The 22165-nt window shown below is 42.5% G+C and overlaps 1 protein-coding gene across 1 annotated transcript in view; it reads right to left on the bottom strand.

Annotated features, from left to right (window-relative positions):
• Positions 1-518: 518 nt before the first annotated feature.
• LOC137504798 (deleted in malignant brain tumors 1 protein-like) overlaps positions 519-22165 on the bottom strand; it is a 218666-nt gene continuing 197019 nt past the window's right edge. Inside the window, exons 28-31 of the mRNA XM_068233390.1 lie at positions 21641-21861; positions 16133-16308; positions 6744-7132; positions 519-946 (exon numbers count right to left, since the gene is read on the bottom strand). Of these exons, the coding sequence (XP_068089491.1) occupies positions 694-946; positions 6744-7132; positions 16133-16308; positions 21641-21861 (1039 nt within the window). The 3' untranslated portion in view covers positions 519-693. The remainder of the gene's footprint in view (positions 947-6743; positions 7133-16132; positions 16309-21640; positions 21862-22165) is intronic.

Genomic DNA, 22165 nt, shown 5'->3' with positions numbered 1-22165 from the left:
CTTAAGTAACCCTTTAAAGAATTTACAGACATATTAAGGCGAAATTAAAAATCGGTTTAACTTACCTGGGGCTTCTTGTAGTCCCCTGGAGTCATCCTGTGCCCATGACGTCTGTCCAAGTCCCTCCGGCATGCAGCAGCGACCCCTGCAATGCTGTCAGGATGCTGCCAGTCAGAGGCTACTGTGCATGCACAGCACGAGCCATGCGCACCCTGATTGCACTCTCGCTGCCTGGAGCGCTCTGCACACGCGATGAGGAGGTATGTGTGGCCAGCCAGCTCTGAGGGGGTCGCCGCTGCTTGCCTGAGGAACTTGGACGAACGTCGTGGGTACAGGATAACTCCAGGTGGCTGCAAGAAACTCCAGGTAAGTTAAAGTGATTTTTTTTTCCATTTTTGATTTCCTTTAACTTATGGTTTGACATTTGTTTGCAAGTTTTGTTTTTACAGATAGTATCTGAATTTATATACACAACAGCCACTATGAGGGTAACCTTGGATTTGTAATTTCTTGACGTTTATTCAATAAAACAATAATGTAAACAGTAAGCTATTTTATTCATTATGTTATTTTCACTACAGTTCCTCTTTAACATCATGAAATGTGATTGTAACATTGAATGCATCAGTCAAGAACACAATTTCCTGTTGTTAACTAGCAGTGATACATATAATACAAATGTATAATACATAATTAATTATCTCTCCATTGAATGGGCCCAGCTGTTACACTGACACTCTCATGTGGTATGGCTGAAGCCCTCTTACGCCTTCTGATGCATCCCTGGTTACAGCGGGAATTGTAGCTATTTCTTGGGCAAACAGCTAATTTACATTGTACATAAACTCTGGAGAATTTCCTGACGAAGCCAAAAGCACGGAATCCAAATCGAGCCTGATATGTGTTATTTGCCGAATACTTCACATAGGTGGAGTCTTTGATGCATCTGAGAATAGGAAAGAGAAGCACATATCACTTTTTTGCTTTTCAATTGTTTCTTTTTAATCTGTAAAAGTAAAAGTAGAAGTCTTAAAGGAGCAACACAGTATGATTTGATTATTATTTAATGTTGATTGCAATGTTCAAGCAAACATGCAACCAACATCTTAGGGCCTATTTCCACTACACACAGATTGGATGCAGAAAAACTGACCCCAATGAAAGCCTATGGGCATGTTTCCACTAATTGCAATTTTTCTGATGCAGATTTTCCCTTAGGCATTCATTGGAGTCAGTTTTTCTGCATCCATTCTGCATTCAATCTGCATGTAGTGGAAATAGGCCCTAACTACTGTATGTCCTGTATTATGGAGAGAGGAGGGAGGAGAAATGTAGGAGTTCTATTGAGGTGGGGGGAACACAACACTGAGAAATCAGAGAGAAACTGAGAAAATAAAATGGCCCTTATTCAACTCGCTTTTTCTCCTGTGTTTTCTCCAACATATTTTCACATCTTATCAATAAAATGCCTTTTAAGCCACTAGCAAGCATGAAAAATAAAGTAATTTTGACAGTACTTCCCCCATACTTTTTGGTGCTTTTTCTATGACTGAGTGCTAAAAGGTTATTTTAAACAGAAGATGAAAAATGATCTCCTAGGAGAAAACGTAGAAGAAAAAGTGAATTTGCACTGGACATAGGATGCTGTGCACTGCTGTAATAGATGTCTATGTAAGATGTAAGTCTTTATGGCAGAGAGGAAATGCATCCGTACTTCTTATTACCGTATTATTATTATTTGCCATTTGCTTCTGAGTTACCAGGTGCCTCTGCTTCTCCTTCTGTGTGCAGCATGTACATGTGAATTTTCTTAATTTCATCTAACCATTTCTGCCGCCCGGACGGGATTCTCACATCCAGGCAGCTGCTCTGCTGCGGTGCCGCGCTTCGGCGCGCTCCCGTGCTGTCCCCCAGCCCCCCAGTAGCCCTGGGATCAGTGAATGGGAACATGGTTCCTGATCACCGATCCGTGTCCCCGGCAGAAAAACCAAAGCGCTCTTACTAGAGGCTTCAGTCTTTCTGCAAAAAGAAGTTTCCTCGTCCTCCTTTTGCTTCCAGTTAGCGAGAAGCACAAGGAGAAAAAATAAACTCAATCTTGTGGCCAAATAGTAAAACTACATCTACATATTTTTTACATTGCAATTTACACATATAATAACATTAAAAATTAACTGTTTATTTCCCACACCAAAATATTACCCAAATAAAAATGTGTATGGAAAAAAAAATTACAATAAAAAAAAACATAAATAGTTACCTAAGGGTCTGAACGTTTTAAATATGCATTTGAAGGGGGTATACTACGAACATTTTTTAAATTATAAGCTTGTAAATAGTGATGGTCGCAAAACGGAAAAAATGCACCTTTATTTCCAAATAAAATATTGGTGCCATACATTGTGATAGGGACAAAATTTACATGGTGTCATAACCGAGACAAACGGGCAAATAAAATGCATAGGTTTTAATTATGGTAGCGTGGATTATTTTAAAGCTATAATGGACGGAAACTGAGAAATAATGAATTTTTTCAATTTTTTTCTTATTAATCCTGTTAAAATGCATTTATAAAAAAATAATTCTTAGCAAAATGTACCACCCAAAGAAAGCCTAATAAGTGGCGGAAAAAACAAGATATAGATCAATAAATTGTGTTAAGTAGTGATAAAGTTATTAGCGAATAAATGGGAGGTGAAAATTGCTCTGATGCATAAGGTAAAAAATCCCCGCGGGCTGAAATGGTTAAATTCAACACGCTCACCTGTTCAGCATATACAAAGCTGAATTAAGGCATGATCTTTTAGTTTACAGCCCAACCAAACTCAGAATTGAACAACGTAAGTTATTATATTTCTTCAGAGATATCATCATAATTTGGCCCAATTCCAGGAATATTTCCCAATTCTCATTACACTTTCTTTGTGTCCCAGTATCACACTTGCCACCATATCATGTTGCTGTATGCTGACTAACAGTTTTCTAGCTCGCAAAGATATGTACCCCACAGCCTTTCAGCACTCTGAAAGTGTGCTCCTGTCCCCTCAAAATGACTCAGCTTCCCACACAAAGAGGCAGACAGAGAGGGAACAACTAGTGACAACACACAGGCATTGGACAGAACCTGTACTGTGAGATCAGTTCAGGTTATAGGACTGCCAACAGCTGCATATGGAGACATTGGGATCAATTCATAAAAGGCTGTACGGGAAAAAAATCTTGTCGGGAAAATACTGCATTTGGTATTTTAGACTTTTGTGTGCTAATTCATAAAAATCTTTACAGTTGCGATAGAAATGCGAAGATTTCCCGAACTAAGCTGGCGGTAACATAAGAAGCTGCCTGAGTTGTTACATTTCTCCATGCAGAGACAGCACTACAATAAAAGAGGCATCCCCAACGTCCCTTAACCTCCCTGGCGGTATATTAACCACTTCAGCCTACAGCTTCGAAAATCTTATGCATCCGAGCAATGTTCACCTCCCATTCATTCGCTAATAACTTTATCGCTACTTATCAAAATTAATTGATCTATATCTCGTTTTTTCCGCCACTAATTAGGCTTTCTTTAGGTAGTACATTTTGCTAAGAGCCACTTTACTGTAAATACATTTTAACAGGAAGATTAAGATAGAAATGGAAAAAAATCATTATTTCTCAGTTTTTGGCCATTATAGTTTAAAATTAATACATGCTACAGTAATTAAAACCCATGCATTTTATGTGCCCATTTGTCCCGCTTATTACACCATTTAAATTACATCCCTATCACAATTTATGGCGCCGATATTTTATTTAGAAATAAAGGTGCATTTTTTCAATTTGCGTCCATCACTATTTACAAGCTTATAATTTTAAAAAATTTAATAAGATACTCTCTTGACATGTATATTTAAAAAGTTCAGACCCTTAGGTAACTATTTATGTAGTTTTTTTTTTTTTTTATTGTAATTTTTTTTATTTTTTTTTTAATACAAAAATGTATTTGGGTAATTTTAGTTTGGGAGGTAAATAGCCAATTTTAGATGTAATGTAATGTATTTTTTTATTCAATACAGGTATGTGGGTGCAGTTTACTATTTGGCCACAAGATGGCCACATTCAAAAAATTCCTAGATGCGAACGATGTCGCATCTAGGAACTAAAAAGAAGAGAAGTAGTTTCCTGGGGGCAGAAATACCACGCTCTCTGATGAGAAAGCGTCGGTATTTCTGCCGGGGACTTAGATCGGTGAATGGGAATTATATTCCCATTCACTGATCGGGGGGGGGCAGCGGGAGGCAGCGGGAGCGCACGCCCGATCGCGCGCACCACACGGCTGCAGCACCACTGCCTATCTGGACGGATATATGTGTCCAGATATGGCGAAGTGGTTAAAAACCGCCAGGGGGCAGCGCAGCCGTTTTTTTAATTTTTTTTTTAAATCATGTAGCGAGCCTAGGGCTCAAAGAACGGGATTTCCTGGAGGGCTTCCCCCGTCGCCATGGTGACGGGGCGGGATGACGTCACCGACATCATGGACGTCGTGACGTCTAAGGGAGTCCCGATCCACCCCTTGCCGCTGCCTGGCGCTGATAGGCCAGGCAGCGCAGGGGTCTAGGGGGGGGGGCTGTGCTGCGACGCGGAATGCGGCGAATCGGAGCAAAGTGCTAGCTGCGTTCAGTAAAAAAAAAATTACTCAAATCGGCCCAGTGGGGCCTGAGAAAACCTTCTGCGCGGCTTACCCCGAACTACGTTCGGGGTTACCGCCAGGAAGGTTAAGATGTGCATTTTTTTTTATACTGCCTCTGTTTGCCCTGAATCTGCACTGAATCTGTCTATTAGTATTTCTAAACAATCTATTAATTTGCCACAGCTTAGAAGAACTTCAAGAAATGTTACACATGCAGGCTTTCTGATGTGAAATCTATCTGAAAAGAGGTACCCAAGAGGTTAAAAAACACAGCCTGGGGTATTCAGGGAAGACTTTTTGTTCTGCCCTCGCCGCTGCTGCCTGGAAGGTCTGTCCCCATTAACTTTGCTGTTATCGCTCTCTTATCACCTTTTCAAAGCAGACGGTAATGGCACGGAGAATACCGCCTGCTCTAATCTTTATGAATTGACATACATTTAGTGACGTGTTGAGATAATTACCACACAAGGCAGTAATTTACCTCTCTGCTCAGGAATGTCAGCTTTTCATGCGGTAACAGCTTTTATGAATTGACATTTTGCTAAATGTTTGATAAAGTCAGCTGTTTTCAGCATTACCGAATGTGGGAATGCTTTATGAATCGAGGCAATTGTGATTGGTAAAGTTTGGAGGGTCATTCGTGATTCCTGGCAGATGAGGGGAGGGGGGGGGGGCACAATGTGAGTGATAGAGATTGGAAGACTACATGTAATTACTGAGAGGAAGTGCCTATTATTGCTGGCAGAAATGGAAAGGGAGAAACTGTGACAAATGGAGAGGTGGAGAGGACCCTGTGACTACCCTGTGATTTCCAGTAGGATGGAGATCCTCTGACATCTTGTAGATGGTGAGGGTCCCTGGGACTGCTACAAGGTATTTGGGGCCCCTATGACTACTTGAAGGATAGGACGCTGTTAGTCTGTGACTGTGGGTAGATAGTAATGGTCAAGTGATTGCTGAAACGGTTTGGGGACCCTTCTGCTGGAAAGGAAGGGGGGGGGGGGGATTTCTGCTGAAACTGAGTAAGTGAATCATAGCTTTAGCACAATCTTTTTCCCATCTATTTCCCAACTGTTTTCCAGTCAAGAGAAAACTGATCTTTTGGTAAATCACACGCACATGCACATCTATTGGTATATTGCTGGCTTACAGGACAGTCCAGGGAAAAAAGTAAGCCGTTAAAATCTGACAACGTCAACAGGTTTTGGACTAGTTTATTTCCTCATGGGGATTCTCAGGGTTTTCTTTGCTTTCAAAAGCCTTTTCTGAACAGCAGTGTAACTCACAAAATAGTAAGAAAGCAGGTAAGCCTCCCTACTCACTTGACTGCTATTTTGGAAGTTAGAGTTAGCAACTGCCGTTCAGGCTTTTGAAAACAAAGAAAACCCGGAGAGTCCCCTATGAGGAGATGGAGAGTCCAAAACTTGTCAGTTCTGTCAAATTTATTTACTTACTTTTTTTGCTGGAGTGGTCCTTTAAGACAGCATTTGGTAGCCACTTTAGGTGTTATTTTCTTTGTATTATTTTATGTTGGCACACCTGAATTCAGCATCATTCTTTGAAATTTTTATTTAAAGGGCCATTATCGTGAACATTTGTAAAATTTAAAATTTTGTACATGTGTTAGTTGTACAATTGTCCCAGAGTAAAATGCTTGACAAATAACTTTTCTCTTCTGTTGTTACTTACAATAGATAGTAGAAATGTGACAGATCTGACAAATTTGGAATTAATTAATCTCATCATGTTGAATTCCCAAAAATTCCTTTATTTTCAAAAGTATTCCCTGAATACCAGGGGCACGCTCCAACTGGGGCGCCCACTTACCAGCACCATTCCAGGGAGCACTTTTGCGAAAATAAGGAAAATACCCCATGAGGAGATTTGCTAGTCTAAAAATATGTCAGATTTGTACTTGCTACTGTAAGTGACAGCAACACAGGTAAAGAGCAAATTATAGGGCATTTTACAATGGGATAAATGTACAACTAATATACATGTATACAAAAAGCATTGTCAGGACTTAAATTTGCTAAACACTAACCATATCCTGAAAAAAGCAAAAGGGGCTTACCCGTTACGTATCAAGTCATAAGTCAGTGTCACAAAATCGTTAGGATCAGGGGAGGCCACACACGTGTCCACAAACAGAGTGAGATTGGAATCAGATGTGTGTAGAGTAGCCTGGAGATACAGGTCTTGATTCAGTGCAACATAGTATGGATATTGATAGATGGGACTATTGAAACTTGGAGTGTAGTAGAAGTTCAGCGAAGAATAGTAAAGGCCATACTGCGTCACTGTTTGATTTATGACATCATCTGCATGGTACATGATTTCCACCATGGTGTTTTGGTACATTTGGCATCGAAGGTTCAAGCTAAGTTTTTTGCTACGTTCAATAATTTGTCCAGAATGGAAGCCTTGCACAGTGTTTGAATAGCTAACTGTGTCTCTCTCCCCCTGTTGAAATACAAACAATTTTACTGAAATTATTGAACTATTAAAATACAAATATTTCATTATATGGGCCCAATTCAATTCACTTTGGCCCATAGGCAATTCACTTTTTACACCTGAGTTTTCTCCTAGGTGATAATTTTTCAACTTTTTAATACAATACAATACAATACAATAACATTTCTGTAGCGCTTTTCTCCCATAGGACTCAAAGCGCTTAGGCTCTCTCAGATTCAGTAATTAGTAGGATGAAGTATTCACACAACAAAAGTTATATTTCTGCAAATGCCAGACTGAACAGGTGGGTTTTCAGTCTGGATTTAAACACGTCCAGGGATGGGGCTGTCCTGATCTGTTGAGGTAAGGAGCTCCAAAACGTAGGGGCAGCGTGACAGAAGGCTCTGGGACCAAAAGTTTCCAAATGGACTCTGGGTTTGACTAGATTATTAGAGCCTGTGGATCTGAGAATGCGGGGATTGCTACGCAGCTGTAACATATCTTTCATGTATCCAGGGCCTAGATTATTCAGGGATTTAAATGTCAGTAGGCCGATCTTGAATAGGACCCTCCATTCTATAGGTAGCCAGTGAAGGGAATGCAGGACTGGCGTTATGTGGCAGTGACAGGGTTGGTTGGTTAGCAGTCTGGCAGCAGTATTCTGTATCAGCTGTAGGCGGTGCAAGACCTTTTTTGGAAGGCCAGTGTAGAGAGCATTGCAGTAGTCCAGTCGTGATGTGATGAAGGCGTGGACTAAGGTTGGCAGATCTTCTGGGGGTATGAGGTGCTTGATTTTTGCAATGTTCTTCAGGTGAAAATAGGATGATTTCACCACAGCAGAGATTTGAGTTCTGAAGTTTAAATCCCCATCAATTAGAAGTCCCAGGCTATGCACATGATCAGAGCTGCGTAGATCCATGCCTCCTATTCCCAGTGGTGAAGACTGCAAGTTAAGTTGTTTTGTTATCATGCTCTGCCCTCCAATCAGAAGGACTTCAGTTTTGTCTGCATTTAGTTTCAGCCAGTTGTCATTCATCCATTGCTGTAGTTCACGTAAGCAGGCGTTTATCGTTAGAGTTGGGTCTGTCACACCAGGCTTGAAGGAAAGATATAGTTGGGTGTCGTCTGCATAGCAGTGGTATGTCAGGCCATGTTTTTGGATTAGTTTTCCCAACGGTAGCATGTAAATCGTGAAAAGCAGGGGAGAGAGGATTGAGCCCTGGGGCACCCCATACTTAAGTGTTACAGGGGTGGACAGGAAGGGCCCCATAGACACTTTGTGGGTTCTGCCACTCAAGAAGGATTGGAACCACTGAAGTACTATGCCATCAATGCCGCAGTATTCCTGTAGCCTGTTTATCAAGATGTCATGGTCAACTGTGTCAAAGGCTGCAGAAAGGTCTAGCAGTATGAGGATCGAGCACTCTCCTCTGTCTCTTGCCATGAGCAGGTGGTTGCATATTTGGATGAGGGCAGTTTCAGCGCTGTGGTGTTTCCTGAAGCCAGACTGGAATGGGTCATAACTGTTATTTTGTAGGATTCTGGCTTCTAGCTGGAGGTATACAGCTTTTTCAAGTAGCTTGCCCAGAAAGGGGAGGTTAGAGACAGGTCTGTAGCTGGTCATTGCATCTGGGTCCAGGGAGGGTTTTTTGAGGAGAGGCCTGATGATTGCTTCCTTCAGTAAAGCAGGAAATATCCCTGATTGTAAGGAACAGTTAACAATTTTGAGGAATACCGGTACGAACAGGTCGGGGCAGTTCAACATGAACTGTGTTGGGCCAGGATCCAGGTCACAGGTAGTTAGGCGGACGTGAAGGAGGATGCTTGATGCGACTTCTTCATCAATTTTTTTGAAGTTTGACCAAGGTGTTACGATGTCTCTGCCAGGGCCGGCCTTAGGTTTTACAGCGCCCTGAGCGAAGCCAGATTATGGTGCCCCCCCCCCCTCATCCTACACACACACACACACACAAGGAATAGGTAATATTGGGATGGACAGACAGACAAATATATATACATTGAGAGAGAGAGACAGAGAGAGACAGAGAGAGACAGAGAGAGAGGAGAGAGAGAGGAGAGAGACAGAGAGAGGAGACAGAGAGAGGAGAGAGAGAGAGGAGAGAGACAGAGACAGAGAGAGGAGAGAGACAGAGACAGAGAGAGGAGAGAGACAGAGAGAGGAGAGAGACAGAGAGAGGAGAGAGACAGAGAGAGGAGAGAGACAGAGACAGAGAGAGGAGAGAGACAGAGAGAGGAGAGAGACAGAGACAGAGAGAGGAGAGAGACAGAGAGAGGAGAGAGACAGAGAGAGGAGAGAGACAGAGAGAGGAGAGAGACAGAGACAGAGAGAGGAGAGAGACAGAGACAGGAGAGAGACAGAGACAGAGACAGGAGAGAGACAGAGACAGAGAGAGGAGAGAGACAGAGAGAGGAGAGAGACAGAGAGAGGAGAGAGACAGAGAGAGGAGAGAGACAGAGACAGAGAGAGGAGAGAGACAGAGAGAGGAGAGAGACAGAGACAGAGAGAGGAGAGAGACAGAGACAGGAGAGAGACAGAGACAGAGAGAGGAGAGAGAGAGACAGAGGGGAGGAAAGAGAGAGACAGAGAGGAGGGAGAGACAGAGAGGACGAGAGAGACAGACAGATATAGGGAAGGAGGGATAGGAGGGAGAAAAAGAGAGAGAGAAAAACATAGGGGGGGGGGGAGGGTGAGAGAGAGGGATGGATGGATGGATAGATAGATAGATAGATAGATAGATAGATAGATAGATAGACAGACAGGATATAGGAATAGATAATCTAGGGACATATATGAGAGAGAGAGACAGCTATAGGGATGGATGTATGTTTGGGGAGAGAGAGAGAGAGAGACAGACAGATAAAGATGGATGGATGGATGGATGGGAGGAGTAGAGAGAGAGACAGATATATAGGGATGGATGGATGCATGGGGAGATAGAGAGACAGACAGATATAGGGATGGATGGATGGTAGGAGTAGAGAGAGGGGGAAGAGAGACAGAGAGAGAGTGAGTGAGTGAGTGAGTGTGTGTGTGTGTGTGTGTGCTGCACAAAGTCCGGTCCATTAAGGCTGCATTTTGATCTATGTAGAGCCCCCTGAGTGACTGACCTGCCTCTCTGCTGTCCCCCTTGCTTGCAGTTTGCTGGCACTCTGTGGGAGCTGGGAGATGTGCTCCTGTCACACAGACCTGTGGGCTGCAACAAGTTCCCCTCTGTGGTGGCTCCCTCCATCCCTGGCACTCAGACTGCCAGCCATGTAGTTCAGCGGTGGGTGGTCCAGCAGCATTGATGGCAGAGCGAGGGAAGCCGCTGTATACTTCAAATACAGGAAGTGCTCATTCAGGAAAGCACTTCCTGTATTTGAGATACACAGCGCCACCACTGGGCTCCCTCTGTCATCACAGCTGCCGATTCACCCACAGCTGAACAGGGCTGACAGTGAGTGCCGGAGATCGGAGGGAGCCGCGAGTGAGGGGAATAGAAACCCCTGCACATGCGCCCCTTGGAGGCCGGCGCCCTGTGCGACCGCTCCGGTCGCACAGGTCAAAGGCCGGCCGTGGTCTCTGCTAATGGTCTTCGGCGCTATATTAGGCTCAGATGCTGTAAGTTGGATGGCGGACCTTATAGCGGAGACTTTGTCTGTGAAGAAATGGGCAAATTGGTCACAGAGGTCCTTTGAAGACTCGATATTAAGTTTTTGACATGCTGGGTTGCAGAGTTTTTCCACTGTGCGGAACAGTTGGGCTGGTTTGTTAACTGCATTTGCAATCTCTTGTGATAGAAAGGATGATTTTTTTCCCGTGATTACCTTTGGTAGCTCTTCAAGTGGTGCATTTTCAGTATTTTGCAAGTAGATGAAAATGCACTATCAAAATTAAAAGGCATTTTTATTTATACGATGTAAAAATATCACCTAGGAGAAAACTCAAGAGTGAAAGTAAATTGCATATGGGCCTTTGGACCATATGCAATTCACTTCTTCTAATGATTTATCTCCTAGGACAGTGATGGCTAACCTTGGCACTCCAGCTGTGCCAAGTCCCATGAGGCATTGCAATACTCTGACAGCTCAAAGCGTGCTGGCAGTTTGAAAAGCACTTTATGACAAGATGACAAGATGTGAAAATATCACCTATTCGTATACTCAGGAGAAAAGGTGAATTGCATATGGGCCAAAGTTGAATTGCATATAGGCCGTTGGCCCATATACAATTCACCTTTTCTCCTGGCATATCTTCTGGAAGATAATTTTAAATCTTCTGAAAAATAAATAACTCTTCAGCACTGTGCAACTGAAAAAGTAGCAAAAAGTAGGTGAAAAGGTACTGTTGACATTATTCTGAGTGTTTTCGCGCTTGCTGGTGAGTTAAAAAGCATTTTATTGACACGTTGTGAAAATGTCACTTAGGAGAAAACCCAGGAGAAAAAATGAATTGTATATGGGCCATTTAGCTTGATTCATTAAGCTGCGCAATGGAGCAGCGCGAGTTAAAATGTCAGCGCGCACGCTAAGAGTGGAAGAGTGGTAGTGCTGTGTAGTGTGCTCTGGTAACTTATGCACGCTCCTTTTAAACTTGTAGCTGCTTGTAGCATGAGCGCTGACATTTTAACTCGCGCTACTCCATTTAAGCTTTGCTGCTTTAGCAGCACATTAGCGCAGCTTAATGAATCAAGCCCTTTGTCTCCTAAGTTTTCTATTAGGATATAATTTTTCATCTTCTGTTTAAAATAACTTTTCAACAAAAAAACGTACCAAAATGTATGTGAAAAACTCAAAAATATTCAGAAAATTTGCTTGCTGGCTAGTGGCTTAACTACTTGTTGCACACCGTGCAGTATATTCACGGCACTGCAAACTTCACAGGATGCACCAGGGCCATGAATACAAGTCTGCAGCGGCGTGCAGCCGCCGCTCGCTCCTGTTCACTTGCGCGCGCACCGCCGTTACTGCCGCGTAAAGGGGAGGTTAATGAATACGATTCAATGAATACTGGTGTCTACGAGACGCCGGCATCCATTGCATCTTCCTGTTGTTACACAGCCACACATTACTTCTTATTCACGAGGACATCTTGTGGCCAAATAGTATATTACACCAAAATTAATTTTGATTTAATAAAAATCCCCACACTGACTTTTATAATTAACTATTTCCCTCCCACATCCTTCCATAGTACCCAAACTTTTTTTTTATATAGGGGCAAAAAATGTTTTACATAAACAAAAATATAAGTTGTTACCTTAGGGACTGAAATTTTTTTTTAAATTTATGTCAAGGGGGTATATTACTATTAATCTTTCATTTATGGGCTTGTAATTATACTGTTAAATTAAATTATGTTAAGTTAAATTAATTATGGGATTGTAATTAGTGATGGACGCAAAACTTAAAAAATGCACCTTTATTTCCACATAAAATATTGGCACCAAACATTGTACTAGGGAAATTTTTTAAACGTTGCAATAACCGGGACAAATAGGCAAATAAAATGTGTGGCTTTTATCCACAGTAGAACGTTTTATTTTAACACTATAATGGCCAAAAACTGAAAAATAATGCATTTTTTCTTTTTTTTCTTATTATTCATGTTAAAATGCATTTAGGATAAAATAATTCTTAGCGTACTGCACCTCCCAAAGAAAGCCTAATTGGTGGCGAGAAAAACAAGATATAGATCATTATGCTGTGATTAGTAGTAATGAGGTTATTGGCGAAAGAAAGGGAGGAGCGCTGACAGGTGAAAATTGCTCTGGTTCACAAGGGGAATAAAACCCTCAGTCATCAAGTGGTTGCAGTAGAGTATTGTACCCTGTTAACCATCAGTAAAAACAAGGAGTTTTGAATCAGGATGATACCATTTATTGGCTAACTTAGAGATGAGTAAACGGTGAGCTTTCAGCTTATAAAAAGCCTTCGTCGGACTGGTTCCTGACCAAAAGTGAAAAACACAGTTTATATACACTGACATACATAGGAGAAACATTCTTTAGCAAACATAAATGTAATTAGATGCCTTAACTGTTACTCAGGAAGCTTTCCCAGGCATCCTGGCTAAATTGATAAGATCAACAGTTCCCTCAACATAACATAAAGTAGACTCTGGTGATGGGGAGACATTGTAAATTCCGAGTTCAAATTGTAACTGGGCTGGTTACATGCATCATTAATTCTAAGCTAAAGAGAATTGTGGCATTTGAAACCGGCACATGAAAGCAAATGAAATGAATAGTGAAAGTAAACACCATCTTACACAGCATATGACACAAAAAATGAATGAAAAGATAAAGATATTAAAAGAATTGTGGCATTTTAAACCCATCAATCCAGCACAAGAAGTTAGAGTCCTTGTTTAAACCATCTTCTACAGTTTTGAACCAATGTATAAACTTTGTTTCTTGTGTTAGTCTCATGTTTTCCGATTTGAAGCGACCCATTAATACAGTGACGTGAAAATCGTGTAAACTGTATCCAGGTAAACAAAAGTGTGTTGGTATTGGGAGATCAGTATATTTAGTAATATCCTTTTTCGGCTGTTAGTAGTGAACCTGTGGTGTGTCATGCAATCACGCAGTGGTTGACTTGTTTCTCCCACATAAATTCCTTTGGGACATTTTGCACACATGATCAGCTATACCACATTAGATGAGTCGCAGCCAAAGGTACCTTGTACTATATATTCCTTTTGTCTACCTGGTATTAGTATCCTGTATGTGGAATGGATGTGTTTACAGGTCCCACACTTTTTCCCTCGGCAGGGGAATGTTCCGTTCTGTTCTTGCCTATTTAAGGCACTCCTGACGATCATCTGCTTAAGATTGGGTGGCTGTCGGAACGCTAGGAGGGGAGGTTCAGGGAATATCTTTTTTAGTCTCTGATCCTTGTGTAGAACAGGATGAAGTTCTTTTGCAATCTTTCTTAAGATTTACAGGTGTGGGACGTAGGTGACCACCAGCGGGACACTGCTCTCTTCCTGGTTCTGCTTGTACTCCAGGAGCTGAGTCCTAGAGATGTTGTTAGCTTTCTTGATTTGGGTCTCAGCCATTAGAGGATTGTATCCCCGTTTAATTAAATTCTTCTTCAGGTAACCCAGGTTTTCTCTCTGTCATCCCTGTGAGAACAGATCTGATTGCATCTTATTGCCTGGCTGTAAATTATGGAATTCTTTATATGTTTGGGGTGGAAACTGTCATACCTGAGGAATGTGGGACGATCCGTCGGTTTGCGGTACATGGACCTTTGTAGGCTGTTCTCTCTGATGTATATGGTGGTGTCAAGAAAGTTAATCTCCCTGTGAGAGTAGCTCAGTTTCAGTTTGATTGTGGGATGGAAGGCATTGAACTTCCTGTGATATTGGATAAGATCCTCCTCACTTGCAGACCAGATGGTCAAGATATCGTCTATAAAATGGAAGTAGGCCATGGGTTTTATATGACACGTATCCAGGTATTCTTCTTCAATCTTTGCCATGAAGAGATTTGCGTACTGCGGTGCAAACATTGAGCCCATTGCCACTCTCATTTTTTGTGGATCTGGTGTGTGTTGGCTCATTATCAGTAGCGTTGAAAGATTCCTTATCATAGTAGTGTTCCTTGAGTCATAGCTTCCTGAAGAATTGTTCCATATCACCACAGAGTCTATGGGCTTTGCAGAGCATAATGACAGGCCTTTGGACAGTACTGCCATTTCAGCTTCAGTGACCTGATAAGAGGAAAGGTTAATGACACCTGTGGGTTGCTCTTTCTCTGCTGCTTCTGTATCCAACAACTGTGTTTTTCAGTTTTGGTCAGGAACCAGTCCGACGAAGGCTTTTTATAAGCCGAAAGGTCACTGTTTACTCATTTCTAAGTTAGGCCCCCCGCGGCCGCTGCTGCTGTTACCTTAGCCGGTGGCCGCCTATTCCCCTCTCATGTCCGGCGTGTGATTCACACAGCAGCATGCCCCGCGGCTGCTGTGAGGAGAGGGCAGAAGCAGCAGGAGAGAGAGCCGCTACAGGAAGCCGCTCTCTCTTCTCCTTCCTTCCTCCTCCTCACAGCAGCCGCGGGGCGCGCTGCTGTGAATCACTACACGCCGGACATGAGAGGGGAATAAGCGGCCACCGGCTAAGTTAACAACAGCAGCAGCGGCGGCGGCCGCGAGGGGGGGAGGGGGGCGCTATACTGGGGCACTATACTAGCTATACTGGGCACTGTACTAGCAATACTGGTGCTATGCTGGGCACTGTACTAGCTATACTGGGGCTATACTGGGCACTGTACTAGCTATACTGGGCACTGTACTAGCTATACTGGGGCACTGTACTAGCTATACTGGGGCACTGTACTAGCTATACTGGGACACTGTACTAGCTATACTGGGGCTATACCGGCCACTATACTAGCTATACTGGGGTAACTATACTAGCCATACCGGGGTAACTATACTAGCCATACTGGGGCAACTATGGGAGCTATGCCGCCCTCCCCGTAACCCCCCGCCGCACGACACTGTCCACCAGGACACGCGCATTTCGACCACCTCCATGGGGACCCCTGGTCTAGACGCTTCCTAGATTCTCTAACAGGCCATAACTTCAGAGCAGAGTACTTCTATACCTGTTCCACTCAGCGCAAGTTGAACAGGCTTCATGAGTACATCAAGGCTGGTTATTCATTAGTAATGTCCATGCATACCTAGTGGAAAAAAGCACTTGTGCACAGAAAAAGCAGTGCGTGATCAGCTTTGTGCTACTGACCATGTGCAGACCTTGCTGGAATGTACCCACTCTGAATACACCTGTTCACGGCCAGGAGCCAAGCCAGAAGATGAAGAGGGACCTTGCACTGAAACGGTGGGCTCTATAACCATTTAGAGGCTTGCAACTACTTTTTTAATTGTTATGGTTATGCTCTAACATTACTAACATTACTAAGAAATAACCATTCTTTTTCTCTCATTAAAAACTTGCCAATGGCTGCTGAGGTTCCCCCACTTGTTTACATAGCATACCTGTCGAACTGTACCACACTGATCATATGGAATGGAGAAACTCAGCCAGTCTCCATAGCTATGGGGACGGCAGTGGGCATCATTCAGGAATATGTCATTTGTAGAATACCCCAAGGACTGTAGATATGACCGTGAGATCTGAGCCTCCATTGAGTATGATCCACAATTAAGAATCACTGTAAGAAGAAATGTGAGTCAATTGAAAGCAGTAAACAGTGTGCAAAAATATATAATCAACGTTTGAAGCAGAAGACAACATTCTATCCATCTGTCTATCTATCTATCTATCTATCTATCTATCTACCTATCCATCCAATACAAGTGCTCACAATTTACTCTTTCATATTGTATTGTTTTGCAGAATTCGTTAAAATTAATTTTCTCCTCATTAAGCAACACTCAGTACCCTATAATGATATTTTAACAGTTTTTGCAAATTTGAAAAAGAACACAGATAGATCCCTAGCTGGATACAATGCAATCAGCAGTCCAAATAAGGGTGCATAATAATGCCCAGGACAATGCCCATAGAGGAAGTAAAGTCCCCTTTAAGTTTCCCCCTGCCTCTCTTCCTCTCTGCTACAAGTTGCCATTTCACCTTACACCCATTGAGAAAGCAGCCTCTCCGATACACTGACGTCTGGGTAATGCTAGGAGGGTGTCAGCACCTCATCTTTCACTGAGAATTGAAACTTTTGTGCTATTGAACCATTGAACAGTGCTTGTGCTATACCTCTGTAAGGGAACTTTACTTCCTCTATGGACATTGTCCTGGGCATTATTATGCACTCGTATTTGGACTGCTCATTGCATTGTATCTAGCTAGGAATGAGTTGTTTGTTCTCATGTGATTATTTAAGAGTGTGATGTCATTTTGTGATTGTACAGCGCGTTTTGCAGGTTTGATCCCGCTTCATCAGGCAATAACAACGGAAGCGAGATCAAACCTGCGAAACGAGTTGCATATTTGGAGTTCATAAATAAAATATATTGACTGTCTTTACTACAGTCGTTGTGTGTCTACTTGGAGGAGGTAAGTCCACCACTACCTCCTCTATTTACCAAGAATTTATTTTTTAAGATTATTTAGCTTCCTTTTATCCTTTTGGCGCCTCTGTTCTCCTGCATAATATTGAGTCCACCCTGGGTGGAGGGTTGAACCCCCTTTTTCTCATCTACAGAGAGCGACTTCTTATTCCTGAGTGGGGTCAGGAAAATCTCCCCACCTGACTTTACAGTGGTTGCCTAATGGTAACCCTGGTTTGTGAGTATTAAGATTTACTCTACACTATTGGGGCTCTTGGTGTTCCTTGTTTTTACCAGATTATATATAGTCCAAGTAAGATTTGCACAGTTCTATCGAAGAAAAGATAGAAAAGGAGGGGAGGCTAATGCAACATTTATGCATAGCTTACTTCAAGTGCAAGAGACTTGCACTTGTTCACCTTTTTAAACGTTTTGGAGATTGTAAAGAAATGCAACAGTTTTTCATCAAAACATTGTTTCTAAAGTCATATCAATGGACCAGTTAATCAGTTTTACAGTTAGAAGGCCATAACAACGGGCACTGACAAAGGATCCCGTCACTGCGGATCCAGCCATACTCTGTGCACAAGAATCATCTCAGGGCATAACATGAACATATAGTTCTATAAATAGGGAGTCAAGCAGAGAGGGAAATAAAAGAGATAGATTGCATTCTGAGTATGGGGTATACCACACACTCCGGTACAAAATGGCCTGTTCACTTTGTAATCAAAATTGGATCATCTATCTATAACGGTTAATCTTTAGAAAGGGAGACAGGTCTAATTTGGCATTCAGGCCATAGGGAGTGACGGAATCGAGTTTAAAAATCCAATGTGCCTCTTTACAGTAAAGGACCTCTTTAGTAAACCCATGTTAATGAGCTGAATTGAGATTATTCTGAGCTGTAAAATCTTGTAAAAAAAACAAAAAACATATATCTAGATCCTTGTACCCATGCTCTCCTTCTTCACTGAACTGCTTCCATTGCCCAACTGTCATGTTTTTCTAATCATGTGACATTGATGACCAGGTTAGCCCATCAAATAAATTGGGCCGCTGTGAAGAAGGAACTCAACTCTGTTGCCCACAGGTTAACCATTTCCTCAGTTCTTTAGGATGTGTCCAGTACCCCATGTAAGCCCTCTGTAACCACTTACTCCTTATTCCTTTCCAGATTGGAAACCTCTTATTCTCCAATTCTCAAACGTTGTAAAAGATGAGTATGGTGTGAATGAAATTCTAGCTCTAGAAGTGAGGGCAGAGCTTCCAATATCTACTAAAATCGACACAATTCAGTCACAAAGCAAACTCCGGGGAACCAGCTTCCAATCTTCACACTTAATGACTGCTTTATGAATTCAGTTTAAAGGGCATACAGAGATTTATTTTAAACAGGGGACAATGTGAGGTCCAGCTGTCTGGTGGCAAATGCATGGTCCGTCACATGGTAAGAGATGGGTGTGTGCTGTTAGTGGCATGTGGAAGCATACTGTTCAGTGTGCATCCACGTATTCTGATATGCATGTGTATGTACATGTGTGCCTGCATGCATCAACTGGTACAAAAAGGCCTTATTAAATGTGGTGACCACCAGCATTGTCAAATTAATCTCCTGACAGCGGTGTCGCTAGCCCAAAAGGTTTGTTGCACGTGCCACGAACCTTTTGTGGGGTGCCCCGAACCTCCCCCAGCAAACTCGCGGCAGTTATTCACCTCCTCCGAGTCAGCCGCTTGGTCTCTGGAGCCTGCAGACATCCTTTCCTCCAGGCTTCTTCCTCTAGCTTCTGAGAATGCATCAGACGCTGGGGGGAGGAGTCCAGAGGAGAGGATGACTGCAGGCTTGAGAGGGGGACAAATTATTTCAGAGAGCAGATCAATGGACGGAGGAGGTGAGAAGTACTAATTAGCTTCAGCAGGGCACAGCAGCAGTAGGAGTCGGGCTGTCAGCTCAGCCCAGCACACAGTCTGCCCCTCTAGCCACAGGCTCCAGTGACTCCATTGATCTTGTGCTGCTCACTGACAGCATGATGCTGTCTGTGTGTGAAAAGTGGATGCAGCTTTATCTGGGCTCTAATTTGACCTGCTCAGTGAACTGACAAACTGTTTTCTAAGGCGTTTATGCAAAGTTGATTGTGTGTAATCTAATGCTGGATACACACGGTGTGTTCCCGCACTCCATTTCCCGCTCGATTCCCATTGATTCGTTTATTTCCAACATGTCCGATTTTCATTTTGATGGATTGTTAGGTCGGTTTGGCATACTTTACATGCGAATCGACCTAACGATCCATCGAAATGCAAATCGGACATGTTGGAAATAAACGAATCGACGGGAATCGAGCGGGAAATCGAGTGCGGGAACGCACCGTGTGTATCCAGCATAACACTTAGGGCTTGATTCACAAAAGAGTGCTAACTGTTAGCACGGCCGTTTTTGCGTGAATTTTCACATTGCAAGCGATCGTAAGACGATAACGTTTTCACACGCAAATGTGAATTTTCCCGCGAAATCGATATCGTTTTCACGCGAAAATTCGAGTTTGCACGTGAAAACGATATCGTTTCGCGTAAAAATTCACGATCGCGCGCAATGCGAACATTTGCGCGAAAATGGCCGTGCTAACAGTTAGCACTCTTTTGTGATTCAAGCCCTTACATTCTAACTACAAAGACATTGAGCTTGCTGGACAGTCTGTAATTGTGTTGTGTGTATTTATGCTTGTTCTGTCAGTCTGGATGCTCACAGTATATGTCTGCAAGGCTGTACTGTGAATTATTCTGTAGTATTTATATAGCGCAGACATCTTATGCACCACTGTACAGAGTATATTGTCTTGCCACTTAACTGTCCCTCAAAGGAGCTCACAATCTAGTCCCTACCATAGTCATATGTCTATGCATGTATTGTGTAGTGGATGTATAGCAGTCTAGGGCCAATTTAGGGAGAAGCCAATTAACTTATCTGTATGTTTTTGGGATTTGGGGGGAAACCAGAGTGCCCGGAGGAAACCCACACAGACACAGGGAGAACATACATAAAACTACTTGCAGCTCCCTGGCTGGGTTTCTAACCGAGAATCCGGCGCTGCAAGGCAAAAGTGCTAACCACTAAGCCACCATGCTGTATGCATACATGCATATACTATATGTTACTCAATGCTACTATCACTATGCTTTTATATAACATAAGGGACACTGCCTATTTATGTGATGTGCTGCATATTTATTTTGGGGTTTTTTTTGTGTATTACTGGGGAGAGGGCTTCAGTGGACATTTTGCTGGGTAGGCGTACTTAGACCGTCGCTAAGTTCATGTAAATTTGGCTCCACCTGTGACCACACTCACATTCCGGTCTGTAGCCACACCCATTTGGGCCGTGCCCTTGGGTGCCTCAGATCTTTTGGGATCCTAGCAACGCCCCTGTCTCCTGACCTGTGATCATATGCTGCCAGTGATCTTTGCTTGCCTGAACATCTTTTGTTTGATTTGCAGCCTCCAACCCTGGAGGCATTTACATGAAAACTGAAAAGCCACCTTTTTACATGTGGCATTTATGATAACATAACATTTTCCCCATCACAAATCACAATTATGTATTGATCAACAATGAGACAATTGAGACAAGCCTATGTGCTTTTGGTCCTATAAGGAAAAGTGCTTTACAAATGTTTTGTTGTTGTTTGCAGCTGCTGATCACTGTGCATCCACCCTCTGCTGTCTCATCTAGAGATGCCAACTTTGCTTTATCTACAGGTACTAACCTTTGCTCATGTAATCATACACTATCTGATCTTCAGTTGCCAACCATTACTTGACTGTCCATTTGCTGTTTGATACACTGCTGCTAACCTCTGCTCACCTGACCATTCACTGACACTTCTTTGATTAAAGGAACATCCTACTAGACATTCCTCTGAACTGTCTTCAGGCATCTTACTTTTTGGCTCATCCAGTGGAACTCTTCTTCAGACCAGCTTTAGGCTCTCTTGCCACTCTGGTCTGTCTTATACCATCAGGAGACCCGGCTTACAAGGTACATGCATATAATCTCCTACTAAAGGAACGTGGTTATTCCTGACTGATGTTCTATTTATATACTTGAGCTGAGACTGAGGTATTTTGTGAAACTCATGGTGTTCACCCATACAGTATATGTTTGTTTGTTTTTGTTGTTTTTAAAGTGGATTTTGACTGTTGCTACCACCCCATATAACTGTGACTTGTTGACTACAATGGTGTTCACTCTATAATTTGGCTTTTCACTTTGCTGTCATTAGCTGGATAAATCCAAGGACCAACATTTAAAAAACATCTTTTAGCAAATGGTCTAGAGATGCATGTCACGATGACTTAGATGTCTTCTTAAATGTTGTGTGTTGGCTTCTTTGAAAGGCCCTGCCTATGTCAGTGACACGAAGGATCAACAATACAACTGCAGCCATTTGTTTTCATTTTCAAAATAAAGTACAACACATTACCACTCTGATTATTCTGTGGAGAAGAGAAGTAGTTTGCTTGAAAGCCATGTAAAGACCCGCTGTTGCTCCCTCTGCTACTGTACACAATGCTTAGACTGTTGGATGAGGATATGAAATTGATCGTCTGTTGTCCACAAAACTTTCCCAGTAGACGTGATTCACCGACTGTTCCATCATACACGGACACAGATTCAGAAGAACAGAAATGGGAGTTTCCGAGCCTGTTAAAATAAGTGAGGTTAAATCTATAAGAATTCACGTGTTCTGTTTAAATACATTTGTATTGGTTTTAAAGAGCTTATAGGCATATTTGAACATTTGGCTGCATGTACATTGGCACTGAACGTTGTCCAATAGAACCTGTTTTCATACATCTGCTACATGATAGTACAGTACTGGTATGAACATTCGCTTGTTGGAACATCCCTAGCTCCAGATGGTATAACACAGGTAACAAGTAATCTAAAAAGTGTCTACGCATGCAAACAACACCTGCTTGCATATGACCTTATTGACTTTTGCGGG

The sequence above is a fragment of the Hyperolius riggenbachi genome, chromosome 4 (assembly GCF_040937935.1).
Source record: "Hyperolius riggenbachi isolate aHypRig1 chromosome 4, aHypRig1.pri, whole genome shotgun sequence".
Classification (NCBI taxonomy): Eukaryota; Metazoa; Chordata; class Amphibia; order Anura; family Hyperoliidae; genus Hyperolius; species Hyperolius riggenbachi.
The sequence above is the reverse complement of the archived record's forward strand: the minus strand, read 5'-3'. Positions and strand labels throughout refer to the sequence as shown.